The sequence below is a fragment of the Acinonyx jubatus genome, chromosome B3 (genome assembly GCF_027475565.1).
Source record: "Acinonyx jubatus isolate Ajub_Pintada_27869175 chromosome B3, VMU_Ajub_asm_v1.0, whole genome shotgun sequence".
Lineage (NCBI taxonomy): Eukaryota > Metazoa > Chordata > Mammalia > Carnivora > Felidae > Acinonyx > Acinonyx jubatus.
The window spans coordinates 51,068,337-51,085,927 of record NC_069386.1 but is presented as its reverse complement, the minus strand read 5'-3'; the positions used below and the strand labels follow the sequence as shown (position 1 = coordinate 51,085,927).

At 42.1% G+C, this 17,591-nt stretch overlaps 1 protein-coding gene across 2 annotated transcripts in view; it reads right to left on the bottom strand.

Moving 5' to 3' along the window:
• MYO5C (myosin VC) overlaps positions 1-17,591 on the bottom strand; it is a 104,301-nt gene that overhangs the window by 23,952 nt on the left and 62,758 nt on the right. For both annotated transcript variants that reach the window (XM_027067260.2, XM_027067261.2), the window contains 10 exons: positions 15,967-16,030; positions 13,710-13,890; positions 11,722-11,815; positions 11,424-11,487; positions 11,256-11,336; positions 10,226-10,406; positions 8,253-8,346; positions 7,086-7,149; positions 5,832-6,000; positions 1,619-1,706 (listed from right to left, as the gene is read on the bottom strand). In XM_027067260.2, coding sequence (XP_026923061.1) covers positions 1,619-1,706; positions 5,832-6,000; positions 7,086-7,149; positions 8,253-8,346; positions 10,226-10,406; positions 11,256-11,336; positions 11,424-11,487; positions 11,722-11,815; positions 13,710-13,890; positions 15,967-16,030 — 1,080 coding nt within the window. The remainder of the gene's footprint in view (positions 1-1,618; positions 1,707-5,831; positions 6,001-7,085; positions 7,150-8,252; positions 8,347-10,225; positions 10,407-11,255; positions 11,337-11,423; positions 11,488-11,721; positions 11,816-13,709; positions 13,891-15,966; positions 16,031-17,591) is intronic.

Sequence of the window (17,591 nt, the reverse complement as noted above, 5' to 3'; positions counted from 1 at the left end):
TGAAGATGGAGGAAGGGACCCATAAGCCAAGAAATGTGGGTGGCCTCTAGAAGCTGGAGAGGCAAGGGACAGGATTCTCCACTAAAGCCTCCAGAAGGAACTCAGCTCTGCTAACATGTTGATTTTAACTCTGTGAAAAACATTTTGGACTTCTGACCTCCAGGACCATAAGATAATAAATTTGTGTTCTACTAAGTCACTAACTTTTGTTGATTTGTTACAGCAGCTACAGGAAATTCACACAGGGGCCATGAGAATGTACACAGAAGTGGGTTGGAACTGTTAAAAAACAAAGGAGGTAGCACACCTGTTGGGCCAAGAAAGGTGAGTAGGGTCTGGTGGGTGAAAAAGAAGGTGATGCAAGTACTGTTAACAAAACTTTCTTACTACTGCACGAAACTTTCTCCTGTTAATTTAATAAATTAGGTCTGTTCCCTTGGAAACTAATAAGGGTAGAACGCCAACTGTTTTAGTAAGCAATGCTGTTTATGATAAGAATGATACTGCAACCTGTTAAGCTTTCAGATGACCGTGTCCCTGCTGATGACTTGAAGGCAGCTCAGGGCCAGAACCACATAGCTAAATTGCTCCATCATTCTTGACTCTCGAAACGGTGTGTTGCTAAGTGTTTGTTGTTTTAAGTTGCTAAATTTGGGGATAGTTTGTTATATGACAATGGATAACTAACAGGAAGGGAAGCTGATGTATTCCACTTAGACACATTGAGTTGGAGGAGGTAATAGAAAGGCAAAGGAGGTAGTCTTGGAGACAAAAAGGGACCAGGACTCAAGAAAAAAACTGAGGAGTGGGAGGTGGAGTTTGGAAGTCCTTATGTTGAGATGGCAGTTCATTCACTCATTCCAAAAACAGGGACACAATGGGAGCTTTGAGAGGGCAGACCTGATTTATCATTATTGACGGAGAAATCCTCATGTTGCTGTTGGGCATTTTGAGTTTGAGGTGAGAGTTGAATAAAGAATAATAAAGGAGTTCTTCAAAAGTGTGAATACAGTAAAAGGAACAGAGAGTTCAAGGTACAGACTTAGTGATCCAGTTTGGGAGGAAGAGGAAGTGATATGAAACAAGAGTCAAGAACATTAGAAGAGAGAAGTCAGAAAAGTTCAGACTCAGAAGCAGGGGAAGGAAAGAAAAGCCTAGGGGCCTTTTCACAGGAGTTCATGAGGACATTCAAAAAGTGAAGTTCATATTCAGGACTACTGTCTGGCTTCTTAGCTCTCTACTTCTTTCTTCTAATAGAAATGGAGATATTAATCCTCTGTAACTGGGAGAGGAAGAGAATTTCAAAGCAGTTACGTTTGAAACTTGATTACAGTTTCATTTTTAAAAGGGGAGAGTTAATAGCAGAAGAGGTTAAAAGTATTCATTACAGGGTGTCCCTTGCAATTACATGAGTGCATCTGGAATTATCTGAGGGCTGGTGAGCTATCCTTGGCCCAAAGGATCTTTCCATTAGTCCATCACCGAGCCCCCAACCTCACCAGCTGACAATCATTCCTTTGAGTTTTAAAGACTCTGGACCACATCAGGAATCAAACGGTGCCTGTGGACCTTAGCTGACAGTTCCAAAAAGTAGGAAAGGGAATATTATTTTTCCTACCCTTTTCAATCGTCTTGCTTAGAGTTTTAACTTGATCTTGGAGCTTTTTAATCACTCTGTCCTTCATGTCTAACTCCTCTTCAAGATCCTACAGAAATCAAAAGAAACAAGGACATGAGCTTAGAAGCATCTTAATCTATTTTTTGGTAACAGTTTTATTGAACAATAATTCACATACCATATAATTCATTCAAAAAGTGTACACCAAATGGTTTTCTAAAGTCAGCTGTACAAACATCACCATTATCGATTTCTAGAACATTTTTATCACACCAAAAAGAAACCTGTAACTTTCAGCAGTCATCCTCTTGTTCCCCTATTCCCTTCTAGTCCTTGGTAATCACTAATCTGCTTTATGATTCTATATTATTTGCTTCTTCTGGACACTTAATATAAATGGAATCATATAATATGTGGCCTTTTGTGTCTGGCTTCTTTCACTTAGCATGTTTTTGAGGCTCATCCATGTTGTACTATGTGTCAGTATTTCATTCCTTTTTGTGGCTGAAAAACACCCTATTGTATGGATATGCCATATTTATCTTGATCTATTTTTTCTTAATAAAGTAGTGCCCCTTGTAGATAATTTAGAAATATGAATGTGTGAAAATAGGTTCTCTGGATATCAGAGTCTGGAGGCAGAGAAACTTCAGAGGTTTGGGTCCTGGCTTTGTGTTTCCTTCCTAATAATGGAGTGGCCTTGCTCATGCTGAATTTGGCTCAAAAACCAGCAGGGTCCCGGATGCCTACAAATATGTCTTAGAAAGGGCAAAATGTTGGGGCGCCTGGGTGGCTCAGTTGGTTAAGCGTCCGACTTCGGCTCAGGTCACGATCTCGCGGTATGTGAGTTCGAGCCCCGCGTCGGGCTCTGTGCTGACTGCTCAGAGCCTGGAGCCTGTTTCAGATTCTGTGTCTCCCTCTCTCTCTGACCCTCCCCCGTTCATGCTCTGTCTCTCTCTGTCTCAAAAATAAATAAACGTTAAAAAAAATAAAAAAAAAAAGGGGGGGGCAAAATATTTAGGCTCTTCCTAAATCCCAAAGGTTTTGGCCCAGAAAAGATTCAGGCTTCTCAGATCCAGCAGTACCCACCATACAATCACTATAGCCATGTGCCCTCTGGGGACTCTCAGGGCCAATGGAAACTGTGCTGTTTCTACTCTGTGGCTACCTCTCCCTTCCAACAGTTCTCCCGGTGAACAAGGATTTTGTTCAGAGTGTTCATCACAGTGTTATTACTTGTAGCCAAAAAATCCAATGTCCAACAATAGTGGGTAGAATAAATTGTTGTGTATCCTATGACTTAGGTATTAAAATGACAGCTTGCATATATTATCAATGACAATGGGAAAGTATCTTCAATATAGTGTGAGAAAAAATATAGAATTTAAAACTTTATATGCAGTATGACCCCAATTTTATAAAATGTGTATTACCATGGTAGAAAAAAGAAGAAAGGAATAAAATAAATCAAAATGTGAACAGTGGTTTCCTCCAGGCTCTCATTGACTGGTGACTTTTTTTATTATTAGATGAATTTTAGGATGGGCTGAGATAGGAGGGAAGGAACTGTACCCACACCCCTACTTGTAAGAACAGATAAAGTTCTTAATGTGTTTCTCCAGAGACACAGAACCGAGACCCCAGGGACACACAGAGGCACTGCTGTGGAAGTCAGGACAGCCACCCACACGTGCTCAGTAGGAAGCTGCTTCTCTACTGTCTGAATACAGGCTATTCACTGAGAAAGTTCTATCTCCCTCAAAAAAAGTTGGACATCATCTAGGTGCCCCTGACTGGAACTTGTTACTTTCTATTAAATGTTAAACTCTTTGGATTTCTTTAGATATAATTCTTCATCAAAGTTAAATCCTGATATTGCAAAATAAGATTTTACCCCCTCATGGTTTTCTGTGAGATAATGGGGGGTCCTTATGGTACTGGCACAAAATAGGCACATAGATCAATATAACTGAATAGGAAACTCAGAAATGAACCCACAAGTATATGGGCAATTAATCTTTGACAAAGCAGGAAAGAATAACCAGAGGACAGTCACTTTAAGAAATGGTCTTGGAAAAGATGGACAGTAACATGCAAAAGAATGACATAGAACTACTTTCTTATAACATACACAAAAATAAGCTCCAAATGGATGAATACCTAAATATGAGACAGGAAACCATCAAAATACTAGGAGAACAAAGGCAGTAGCCTCTTTGACATCGGCCATAGCAACTTCTTTATAGTTAGGTGTCCTGGGGCCAGGGAAAAAAGCAAAAACAAATTATTGGGATGTCATCAAGATAAAAAGCTTCTGCAAAGTGAAGGAAACAATCAACAAAACTAAAAGGCAATCTACAGAAAGGGAGATGACATTTGCAAATGACATATCTGAGAAAGGGTTAGTATCCAAAATCTATAAAGAACTTGTAGAACTCAACACCCAAAAAACAAATAATCCAGTTAAAAAATGGGCAGAAGACATGAACAGACATTTTTCCAAAGAAGACATCCAGATGGCTAACAGACACCTGAAAACATGCTTAACATCACTCATCACGTGGGAAATAAAAATCACAACTACAATAAGCTATTACTTTATTCCTGTCAGAATGGCTAAAACCAACAACACAGGAAACCGCAGGTGTTGGTGAAGATGTGAATATAGGGGAACCCCCTTACACTGGGGGTCAGTGTAATAAGTCAGTCAGAAAAAGACAAATACCATATGATTTCACTCATATGCAAACTGGTGCAGCCACTCTGAAAAACAGTATGGAGTTTCCTTAAAAAGTTAGAACTAGAACTACCCTACAATTCAGCAATTGCACTATTAAGTATTCACCCAAAGGATACAAAAATACTGATTCAGAGTATTTAATGCTGTTGTAATATTTGATAATACTGCTATAAACATTGCACCCCAATGTTTATAGCAGCATTATCAACAATAGCCAAATTGTGGAAATAGCCAAAGTGTCCATTGGCTGATGAATGGATAAACAAGATGTGGTATACACGCACAGACACACACACACAGACACACACACACACGCGTGCATGCATGCACACAATGGAATACTACTCAGCGATGAAAAAGAATGAAATCTTGCCATTTGCAATGATGTGGCTGGAACTAGAGAGTATTATGTTAAGTGAAATAAGTCAGTCAGAGAAAGATGAATACAATATGATTTCATTCCTGTGTGGAATTTAAGAAACAAAACAGATGAACATAGGGGGTAAAAAAGAGGCAAACCAGAAAACAGACTTTTAACTATGGAGAACAAACTGAGGGTTGCTGGAGGTGAGGTGGGTAGGGGGATGGGTTAAATGGGTTATGGGTATTTAGGAGGGCATTTGTTGTGATGAGGACTGGATGTTGTATGTAAATGATGAATCATTAGATTCTACACCTGAAACCAATGTTATTCTGTATGTTAACTAACTGGAATTTAAATAAAAACTTTGGGGGAAAAAAAAGAAATGGCGGGTCCTGACAATAGGATGCAGAGCCTGGGATGCAGCCTGTCCAGGGTGCTGACCACTGCCCAGGGAGCCCTCTGCTGGTCATAGACTTGGGAGGCTCAAAGGCCAGGAAGCGGCCCGAGCAGTCTGACTCCCAGGAAAGTGGCCCATGGGCCATGATGGTGCTTCTCAGGCTTGTGGGTTTCACACACCAATAAAATTTCAAAAGAATTGCTGGGGACTGACTTAGAGTAGCTGAATTTCTTTCTGACAAGGGCATTTAAAATGTGATGAAGATTTTAACAATTTAAGGTGTCTGTCATCTACCATCATGATCATTTCACAGAAGAACATTTTGACTTGAAAAACTGTAGGAAGGGCACACCTGCAAAGCAAGGAGGGTCCCTCACTGTGGAAAGTCTTGCTTAGGGAAGTTCCCACATCAGCCTGTCATTCTCGGTGTGTTCTGGACCAGAACGGTTGAGACAGGTGCCATCTGTAGGACAGTGCTCATGTCTCCTCTCATCCTCCCTTTGCTTTATCGGACACTTTGCTTGTGTGGCCCGTGCTAAGCCCCCAAGGCTCAGCAGCAGGCTGTAACCTCAGAGACCACCTGTCTCCCGAGAGCAGGAAACACACTGCTCTCACGGTGGCTGTTCATTGCATGCGTTAGGTGACATGTTCCCCCCTCCCCCCTTCAGTGACATCTGCACATAGTCATTTATCAAGTTGGGAAACTTCTCACCCTGTTTTCCATAGTGAGCCGAGATGCTTCCTGTCGGAAACTACTCTTGACTTCACTTTCACTTTCAAATTGCTTCTTCAAGAGCTCGCTGGCCTGCTGCATTTCTTGAATCTTACTGATCAGCTTCTCTTTTTCTTTGGTGTGTATTTCATTTTGGGCCTCTAAGGTCCTGACAAAGGGACAAAGGAAATTGTGTAACAGTTTGACTGTCATGGAGAAGTCACTCATTGTCATAGCAAAAACTGATTATTTCCAAAGGCAGAAAAATACTTCGGCCAATTTATGTATAAGGTGAATAGTACTCGAGTAGAAATGCCCTCGAAGTGGGGATGGGGGGGGTGGGGGCAAAGATCAGGGCTGGCTGTGTATAAAATTGTCTATGACTGCCCTGGTCTCCTTAACCTGATGGAGATTCTTGCCTCCACTCCGCCAGGGGCTGCTGAGGGCTCCCACAAGGCATCCACACCCACTCATGCCCTTAAGACAGAAAGCCCGATGATTATCTACTTCGTGAAAGGCCTGGGGACCAGACTCTCAAAAAGCCAGGGATCAGAGAGAAGCAGCAGCCCATCAAGAGTTCCAAGACAGTGTCTCCCCACTTTCCTACTCTTTGGGGCCCTCATTTCATCCCTCTCCTACCAATGAAGTCACATGACTAAAAATGTTCTCTAGGACATATTGTGTCCATGTATTGCCCTGAGAATCAAGTATGTCAGTGAGCTGGCAGCAAAAATTTTCCTCACCAGGCTCCACCAGAGCGCCAGGCCCTCTGCTGGTCAGAATGCAAATTTGGGGCGATTAACAGTGAAGATTCTCTGTCAGCACAGATTTCAAGTCTTACTCTAAACGGTTTTGCTATAAGAAAATCTCTTCTCTCACACACAATCTTATTTCATCAGTTTTTTAAACAGATTATCTGTGTGTGTGGCATGACATTCTAACAGTATAAAAGAGTATGTGGTGAGAAGTAAGTCCCCTTCCCACCCCTGTGTGCCAGCCATCCAGTTACCCTCCCTGGAAGCAGGCGATGTTTTGGTTCTTGTATGTTTTCCCAGGGTGTGTGTGTGTGTGTGTGTGTGTGTGTGTGTACATATGTGTTTCTTTCCTTCACATTTAAATGGTAATGCATCATATTACCTTAATCAGCACCTTGCTGTTTTGGCTTAATAACATATGTTGGTATCTCCCACAATTTCAGAAAAGAAAAGCATTTACGTGAGCATGAACATCACAAACGTACACGTTAACACTTACTTTCTTTGTGTTCCCTCCTCTTCTTGATTGCGATTCAACTGGTTAGACAATTCTTCCAGTTTTCCTGTAGTGAGAAGACCTGCCATTACTTTGGGGGCTATATGGCACCCTGATTCGGATTTGGTCGTGCTTTCAGTTATCAGGGGTCCTAAGCTGTTTCCTGGTAGAGGTTTTGTTTGGCCTGAACAATGTTTAAAAATTTTTAGGTGTGCCTGGGTGGCTCAGTTAAGCATCCGCCTTTGACTCAGGTCATGATCTCTTAGTTCATAAGTTTGAGCCCCACATCGGGCTCTGTGCTGACAGCTCAGATCCTGGAGTCTGCTTCAGATTCTGTATTTCCCTCTCTCTCTGTCCCTTCCCCACTCATGCTGTGTCTCTTTCTCCAAAATAAAAAGACAAAAAATTAAAAAGTTTTAAAGCCATTATTCTAAAGTTGTCATATTTCACATAAAAATATGGATTTCTGGGGCGCCTGGGTGGCGCAGTCGGTTGAGCGTCCGACTTCAGCCAGGTCACGATCTTGCGGTCCGTGGGTTCGAGCCCCGCGTCGGGCTCTGGGCTGATGGCTCAGAGCCGGGAGCCTGTTTCCGATTCTGTGTCTCCCTCTCTCTCTGCCCCTCCCCCGTTCATGCTCTGTCTCTGTCCCAAAAATAAATAAACGTTGAAAAAAAAATTTAAAAAAAAATATGGATTTCTGGCTTTTCTTTAAAAATAGGATCGAGGGCACCTGGGTGGCTCAGTCGGTTAAGCGTCCAACTCCTGGTTCGGGTTCAGGTCATGATCTCACGGTTCCTGAGTTTGAGCCCCACATTGGGTACTGCGCTGACAGTGCAGAACCTGCGTAGAATTCTCTCTCTCCCTCTCTCTCTCTGCCCCTCCCACATGCTTTCTCTCTCTCTCTCAATAAATTAATTAAAAATTTTTGAGTTAAAAAAATAAGACTATCAAACAACACTGAGGCCAATTTGCCTACTTGGCAACAATCAATGGAGCTCGGAGGCTGGGGCACCTTACTGCCTCCTCCACTCAGCCCCCTTCTCACATTTGTCACTTGGCTGGGCCCCTGGAGAATCAGAGTCTGAGATCCCTGGGTACAATGACTTTTCTGTCATTTCCAGGACACAGGAAACCATCTTCTAAAAGCACTTCTGTGACAGTTGCAGGTACCTTTCATGCTTTCAGTTTGTTCATTCAGGCGGATTTCCAGATCTTGCTTCTGCTTCTCCAGCTCTGAAATTTGCTGTTTGAAGTCTGGTATCATCTTTAGAGAAGAATCAGAAATATTTGAATATAAAACGCTTTCATCTCTGAACTTTAAAATCTCAGAGCTACTCAGAAGCAAACTGACCCTCTAGGAGTCTAACCCCAAGGAGCGTACATCTAGCATAGTTGTGTGTGAGGGCCTGCTGAGGTGTTAGACTGGTTTGGCATTATGGTTTTATACCTCAGGATCTGTACAGTCACAAGCAATACCAGCATGTTCAGAGGGACTGGTTCTCACATGCTACAACCTTCTTTCCAGGGGGAGAAGGAAGTACACAGTCTGGAGGGCATCACGGGGAGGGGGGAGGGGCTCTGCTGAGATGAGGGCAATGTGAGCAAACAGAGGGCAGCCTTTTTGGCCAAGGCCCAGAGATGCCATCTCCTCATCCAGGAACAGGAAAATCATCTCAAAGAGGTCCCCCCGTGCCCTGTGAATTCCAGGTGGTGCACTGCTCTGTTAGTGGAGGTCTGGAATGGTCCAGTATGTCTCACAGTCCTCTGTCCTTGTCTTCTGTATTTCTTTAAATGTCATTCACCTCCACCCTCAGTTAGATAAATGGCTTTTCTGTCATCCAAGTTTGTAAGAACAACTGTGCTTCTGAAGCAAATGAAGAAAACCTGTTTGTGCACGAAGATGTATGTTCCACAATATTCCTCACTAACATTTCATCCCAAGAATAAACAAAGACATGAAGGGCCTTAATCACCGTTCCACATGTTTGCTGTGCCCATGGTCACGTCTCCTCACCTGGGACGCAGCCTTGCAATTTCATAACACTCTCAGGTTAGGCAGAGGAGAAGGAAATGGTAAGAAAGGTGACAAGGTGCAGCCTCTAGAGAGGTGGCTTGAGAAACCCCAGGAAAGTGTGGTATCGTGGAAGGCGGCAGAACAAAAGCAGGCATGAAGAGGGAGTGATGATGTCACCAGATGTTGCTGAGAGACAAGATGAGGGTGAAAAAGAAGGTGGCTGTGGGGTAAATGGGGGATGAGTTGAGAAATCAGTTAGGTGGCCACTGAGAAGTCTGGCCAGCTCCCCCCAAAAAATGGGGTGGTGACTGCAGATGATGTGGGGTTAAGAAAGGGATGTTCTTTGAGGAGATTCCTATAGCATTTCTCAGTGGCTAGAGGCTTGAGTTGGAAGAAAAGATGAGACAAACTCAGAAGGAAGGAATCCTGGAAGAGAGAAGCCCTTGAAAAAATGAGATAAGAGGCACATCATCTCTGCTCACAGCACAAGCAGAAGGATGGACCTGAACACATGTCCTACTCAAGAGTTACCCTTCTTACCTTAGGGTTTTTTTGTCACTTGCCAAGGGGTTAGGGCTAGACTTAAAATACATAGGTTTAAACACACACACACACACACACACACACACACACACACACACACCAGAATTTGGACCCATTCTATGGTAAACAAACCCCCTCTCACATCAAAGTGCTTTCCAGCCTAGGGTAATTTTATAGATTTATCTTCTTTGTAAAAAATAATTAATTAATTTTAAAAACAAAGATCTTTTTTTTTTTTTAAGTTTATTTATTTTGAGAGAGAGAGTGAGGATGAGCCAGGGAGGGCCAGAGTGAAAGGGAGAGAGAATCCCAAGCAGGCTCTTCACTGTCAGTACAGAGCCTGACATGGGGCTCAACTCAGGAACTGTGAGATCATGACCTGAGCCAAAATCAAGAGTTGGGCCCTTAACTGAATGAACCACACCCCCAGGTACCCCTATAGTTTTATCCTCTGACCCAGTTATTTCACTCCTAGAAAACATAATTCTGATCCATCATTTACTGCCAAGAAACTGAGTTTTATTTCACTAACAAATGACATCTCTAGAATAATGGCCACACCTGGGGCCCACAGATAAGACCATACCATGTTTTCTGATGTCAGCCTGGTAACTTCATGACGGATACTTTCATTGATGTCAGTCTCTTCTCTAAATAATTTCTGCAGGTGGTTGATTTCTTGACTTAGATGCACTACTTTGAAGTTCAAAGCTTCAATCTCCTTTTCATAGCAATCCTTCTGGGACTGGAAATGGCTTTCCAAAACACTGTCAGAGGACGGGTCAACAAATTAACCACTGGTTTTTATTCTGCCATGTTGTTGACTGTGAGTGTGTACATGTGCAGCAGTTATGAAAATTCACAATTAGAGCCATGCTAAGTATATAATTTTACTTATGTACACATAGTTACACGCTATGGAACTGGGTACACAGGATTATAAAATCCTTCTAGTTAGTTAGGAAGCATTATGTGCATTAACATGCAGTTAATAATAAGAAATTATAGACACTATTAAAATTGCATGTTAATAGTTTAAGAATATTTTCTGTATGATGCAACAATATACATTCATTATGCATTTGTCCAGCCTCATAGAATGTACAACACCGACAGTGAACCCTGAAGTAAACTACTGATTTTTGATGATAATGACAGATCAGTTTAACAGACATACCACTCTGGTGGGGGATTCTAATGCTGATTACATGGGGGCAGGGGAAGGGAAATATCAGGGAAATCTCTGTACTTTCTTCTAAATTTTGCTGTGGACCTAAAGTTGTCCTAAAAATAAAGGTTGTATGTAAAAAATTACAGCGAACTCCTTAAATTTAAACACAGTTACATCTCTATAACAACCCTGGCTAACTTATTTGTTATAATCTGTTTTTACTGTACAGGTTATGGGTTTTATTACTTGAAAGTTTATCCTTTAAAAAGATTGTTTTCCATTATTCAACTCATTATTTAATTCTCAAAATATTTCGAGTGATTACTAGATCATCCTACTGTAAGGAATTTCCTTGTGTGTCAAATCTGTGGAATATAAACTTTTGACTTTCCTCTATCTATCATCTCTGAAAATAAAAAAAGAACTCTGAGGGGGAATTTCTCACTGTGTTGCTTTCTTCAGTCCTTCATAAGCAAACCAAAGTTCTCCATCCTCATTTAAATGTTCCAAATCTTCCAAAGAGAGCCTGGAAAATAAGGAAGGGTAAGAAAAATCTATCATCTCTCTCATGTGTTCCATGTTCCTAAATATTTGGTAATGCAAAAATGATTACCTGCTTCTTACATCTTCAATGTCATAGCTTTCAAGAAGTTGTTTGGTGATCTCGGACATCTTTTCTGAGAGGAAGAGGCAGAGCTGATATAAATTACATTTTTGAATGTGGTTCCAATTCTCTAGATCTCACACAGAGTCTCCAGCTAACCATACCATCAACTAACTTACTGGCCATTCAACCAAACAACTAACCAACCATCCAACTACGAAGGCAACCAACTATTCAACATACCACATATCCAACCAATCAGCAAACCAACCAGACTTGTGGGCTCAGTGACTCATATTTTTCTTACCTCTCATTTCCCGTTTTTGTGATTGCACGTGTTTCTCCACATCTATCTTCTGTGTCTGAAGTAGCTCTATCTCCTTTTCAAATTCAGAGATTGTCTGTATCACAGCAGTGACCGTACCAGATGAAGAAAAAAACAGCTATTATGGTTTATGTCAGACAAAGAGAATACCCTTACTGTGTTGTGTATCTACCCAAGACATCCTTACCCAGTTAAAATCTTGTTAAATCATCACTGCCTACACAGTATGGTCTTGAAGCATGTTTAACTGCTCAAAATATTGTTACCTATTCCCAGATGTAGTTGGTTGTAGCAACAGAATTAGTTTCCTTACCACATAAAGGGAAGAAATAGCTCCTTACTACAGGGGTGGGCTGCTGTGGGGAGGAAGAGGACCCAAGAGAAGTAAAACCTAAGAGGCTAAATTCCTTTTCACTGGATGGTGAACTCTAGGATGCAGGGATGTGGACAAGCCACTACCCTCATAATTGTGGGTTTGGGCTCCTGCCAGGTTTTAATGTGACACATGGCAGAGCCAGGGGTACCCAAGAGGTTAGGAGTTGGCTGTGGGGGTATGATGAGGGTCCACTGAGAGGCAGCACACGTTGTGGGGAAGAGGCTGTATTTTGCCTTTATTACCTTGTGAGGTCAGCCTGAGAAAGAATCACACGTGTGTGTTTTGTAGCTAGGGGAGACATGCAGAGGGAAATAACCCCTCCTTGATATTTTCTCAGTCTAAGTGTTTAAGGGCTAGAGTTCCAGTTTCTTCAGAGGGTGAGAAGGCGGATCCGACTGACATTTACTGATCACTTTACATACACAACCTAATCCTTACAACAGGCCCATGTGGTGATACAGTAATAGTTTAGACAGAAAGCTGAGGCTCCATAAGGTGAAATGGCACACTCAGGGTCACATGGCAAGCTGATGGGGCCCCAGGACCATCCAATCCCAAAGACCTTCTTTTGGTAACACTTCAATAAATTTTTCAAGTCATATATGATCATAATGTTATTCATTTTCTGTGAAAATCAGACTGTCTCCTTAATATATCACATTGAGAGTTTGGAACACAGTTTTAGCTACCAAAGCGGAAGTGCGTGACAAATAGTGATGCCTCACTCCAAGAGCAGCCATAGGACTTCCCAAGATGCAGACTAGCCAGATGACACGACTCCCACAGATTGACATGTCTTATGTGAGCTCCATTCTTATGGAGCAGGCAGAGCGATACGTGATCCTCTCTGATCCCACAGTCCAAAATCCTCCTTTTAAACAATAGGAAACTGGGGTCCAGAGAATACAGACAGTTCTGCCAGGAAGTCAAGAGAAGACTGTGATTCCTAAAGCTCTTCAAAACCATGCATGGCTATTCCGTGACAGTTACAGAGAATATTTGCATAATCTTAACAATATTCTACTAACATGCATTTCACTTATTTCATGGAAGCTTAAAAGCTTTCTAAACTTACACTGAAATGTTTTGCATTGAAGAACACAGAGACATGCAGTTTTGTGTTTTCTGGTAGGGAAGGAATTCAGTTACGCCTTGACTGTGCAAACATGGATCATTGCTTTTGTGGATTTTCTGATAACAATTTAAAATATATGATGCTGATAATAAGGTAGTTTAATTTTAATACAGGTATTTATAGAAATACAACAATGGGATGGGTTGTATAATAAGGGTTCACATCAACTTTTAATTTAATTTGAACATATTCTCTAGGTCAACATATTTGAATAGCTTCATATAATTACAAAATAGTTAGAAAGCTGAGTTTTAAAATAGGAAAACCAATTATTGGTAAGTTAAAGGCAGCTTGGGGGTTCATCCTCGGAAGAACTGAAGGGATCAGGGTCCTTTTGACTTTGGTCGTTATACAGATGCTGTTGGATGTCTGATCCTGTGGGAGTCTGAAACTGCTCCCTCTGTGCAGGTCAGATAACTTAGCCCAAGAGCTCATCTGGCAGTGAGAAGCCCCTTCTACCTTTGCCTGCTTGCTCAGTTGGGCCACCTCCCCCTTTAAGGCATCGGAGGTGACACGTTCTTCCTCCAGTTGGTGCTGCAGGTGCATTTTCTCATCCTTGAGAGCTTGAATGTCTTTTTTCAAAGAGCAGATCTGCTTCTCATAGTCTTGTGTTTTCCGTTCAAAACTTTTTTCAAGAAGTCTAGGTGCAAAAGAAAAAAATAATTAACTCAGAATTTCTCTAAATTTCTTTAACCTGAATTAGAACAATACATCATTTTGAAAATAGTAAGAGGAGACTTGGAAAGGAGACAAGTTAATTAGGATCTACTGTGACAGTTCCAATAGACAATGGCCTTATTTTTACCTGTTTCCTGTCCCCTTAGGTTAGGGAAGTTTCTTATACCTTCTGATCTGATAAATGTGGCTCTACTATGGTCACACGCAAGAAACACAGGGTCGGGAGGCTCAACTCAAAGACTCAGTGGTGGCTGGGATACTGTATTTCTGAATCCATCCTAGTTCTGTGTGGTTCCCTGTGGTCTCTTGGAGGGGTCTCTTCCCTTAGCAGAGACCTTGGCACATTCTGCCAAGTACTAGCCCCTGCCAAGTTCCAAGGATCCTAGAATGGTTTGGCTAGTTCCTAAATAAGTTAATACAGCCATTTAACATGTCAAAGGGGCCAGCCACTCAAACATTCTAAAATAAACTACAGCAAATCCAGGTACGCCAAAGTCCCTGGAAACTCAATTCCTTGTGAGATGGTTGCTCAATTAAATATGGGACAATTGACCAAGACAATAAATAACCAAAGAGAGATGTGACCTAGCCCAGCCTGACACAGCCCGGGGCTGGGGGAGGGGGTGTAGTCAGAATTGAAGCAGTCCTAGGGCTCCAGGAGTTTATTAAATCACCATTCTACTTGCTAGGCTGTCATCTCAGTCCATTTTATGACTTGCTTTCACAGCCCAAAGGGAAAATCCCAAGGAAGAGAGTCACATTCCCAATAGGTTTTTGTTTCATTCACTTTTAGAGATACTAACAAACTTCTTAACCTTGTTTTTACATTTTTCAAAAATCCACAGAGCTCCTAAGAGGCCAGTAAAGTACCTTGAAAAGAAGAAAACTGCAACCAAGAATCTCTGTTGAAAGAATCTCAGACTTGTACCTACGCTGGTTGGGAGTGCCCCCCGCCCTCCCAGACTGCTGGCATCTGTATGCTCCTTGAGGGTTGTGACAGGGGCCAAAATGTCCCCTGTCAGCTGATCAAGGGCCAGATCAAGCTACAGGTGTGTGCTTATGAGGACTACAATAAGTTTAAAGTCACCTGGCCCTGGCCTGCCTCTCCAAACCCCTTCTTGAAATGATTGCTCCCAAGCAACCCCAGTGCACCATGAGATGCCAAGAACCAAGCTCCTCTCTTAAAGTTAAGAGTTCATTGGAAAATAAAAATTTCAAGGTGAAGAGCCAAATATCCCTATTTTAAAACTCATATAGGATCGTGAAACACTTTGTCTATCTGTTAACTCTTGGAGCTCCTTGGTGACATTTCCTCCCCTAACGTTGTGGCATTCATCCTGCTCCTTACGCAGACCCAGGCTCTTCTGCCAACTAAATGCACAGGAAGTTATATATATATATCCTATCACCCCAGGCAGCCTGAGCCTTGTAGCCCTGAAGAGAAAGATGCCAGGAATATTTTGTTTCTCCCCAGCACCCTGCCACGCATCCCTACTTTGAACTCTAAAACCTTTGAGTTGACTCTAAGAGAAGGGAGCGCAGACTGCAGTCTTTAGAAATGAACAAAGGGTTTGGTATTGAGATAGGGAAGGTGGGACTGGTACCGTACAAGGTCATGGGGACCTGCCTTAACTGTTGTGAGGTGCGTTCCATCCCTTATCATCTGGGACAAGAGTCAAGTTAACAGACACAACAGACAGGGGAGGGAGGACGGTTGGTTTCCTGGGCAGTAATTTTGCTTCTTGGACTTAATGGAAGTTGAAAGGGGTGGCAGTCTCTGAACTCCTGTCTTAGCAATGATGGGAAAGCGAGAACTTCACGGTGGTCCACTGCCCACAGCTGCAGACCCTGTGCAGTGTCCGAAAGGTGCACACTGTGGGATGTGGCTCTCACACGTCTGACTCTCTCACTTCCTAAAAGATTCACCGCCCCCCATCCTGTATCTGTGACCTGCTAGCTGCAAGCCGAGAAGCAAAGTATAAAACAGTAGAGAGAGAGAGAAGGAGGCAGTAACTTTAAGGCAAACTAGGTTTCATACATTCTTTGTCGCTCTTCTTTTTGCACATCATCAAAGAGCTGCTTGGTGAGGTTGTCCATTTTTTCTGTGAAAAGAGAATGCTCTTTGAAATATATCTGCAAACCAACGCTTCCATTGTTTCATGTCATGTTTAAGAAAGTGAGAATGTGAGAACAGTCATGGGATATTTATGACTAGTAGGACTTGAGAGGGTAACTGTCACTTTTATAATTTATAAATCAGAAATACAGACAAGGGCGGGGGATAATCATTCTGACAAATTGGTTCTGTTGGAATGTGTGAATAGTTTCATTTATAGCACTTTTTTTGGTCTGAGGATCATTTGTTTGATTTGAAAAGGCATATTGGCTTTGAGACAATATACATTATGAAAACTACATGGAAACCCTTTTGGGTTTCTTCCTTTGGGAAGAAAATGGTCAATTTAGAAGCCAGCGGCACCTCTGCTCCAGTTGTGACAACCAAAACTGTCAGACAGGGCCATATGTCCCCTGATGGGGAGAGGGGAACCATAGTGGTTCTCTTGGCTCAGAACCACTCATTCATGACAACCAAGAGAATAATGAAGCGTCTGTCTTTATCTGGGGAAGAGGAAGTATAACAAATCTCCTGTTGCATTCAGTACAAGAGTCTCTAACAACAAAGCATAGGTTGAGGGGACACTGGAAAGCCAGGCTATCATCACTGGGGTTCTGGATATTCTGAAGCTGTGACAGGCCTGTATTCCCAGCATATCCACACCAAACAGGTGCCCTTCAAAACGGGAGGAGTCCATTAAGCCTGATATCTCTATTTGTATATAGCTGACACCTCATCCTTGAATTCCACCCCATTTCTGAATTCTGCCCCAGAGGGGAGCCCAGGGATGAGGTGATGATAACTACCCTGAATTACTGGTTTAAAAAAAAAGCCAATAGTTTAATAGTTTGTTAAATGAGGTATCAAATGTCCCTGAATCAAAATAACTGCTACAGAATGTCACGAGTCAACCAGAAAATACTAGAAAAATGCTTAACCTTTAATTTAGAAGCCAGCATATTTGATATAATTTTAATTTTCGTTCACTCACAGAATTGGTTTCAGTTCTGGTGCTTACATCTTAGGCCATTTGCAAGGGGGTGAAAGAGCTGCCCAAATGTGATTATCTCCCCCGGAGCAAGGGGCTGATGTCCACATTGGAATCTCAAAAAGGGGAAACATTCGATAACAACCCTTAGTAATAAATAGGTCACAGGGTAATCGAAGGCTGGTGCTTTTCACAAAACATTGTTTGCCATGTTTAGGGACACTCAGAGCATAAGCGGTTTATAAACACTGGGACTGAAAGTTTTCAAGCACTTTTTAGAAGGATATGTAAAATTATGGACCCAAACAGGTCAACGCTATCAACTATGTAACTTTCAGGATGCATTTGTGGGAATTTAAATTTTCTTGTGGGAAAATCCACCTAACGTTAGAAGAAAGAGCAAATATACCCTGGAGCAGTGTACTGTGATAAAGGAGGTGGAGGTGGACAAGCTCTTCCCTAATTCAGGTCCAAGGTTTCCTCAGAGAACTCTGACCTCGTGTGTCGGTCAACGCCCACATCATCAGTCCTCAGAGGCAGGGTGGAGGTTGTGCAGTAC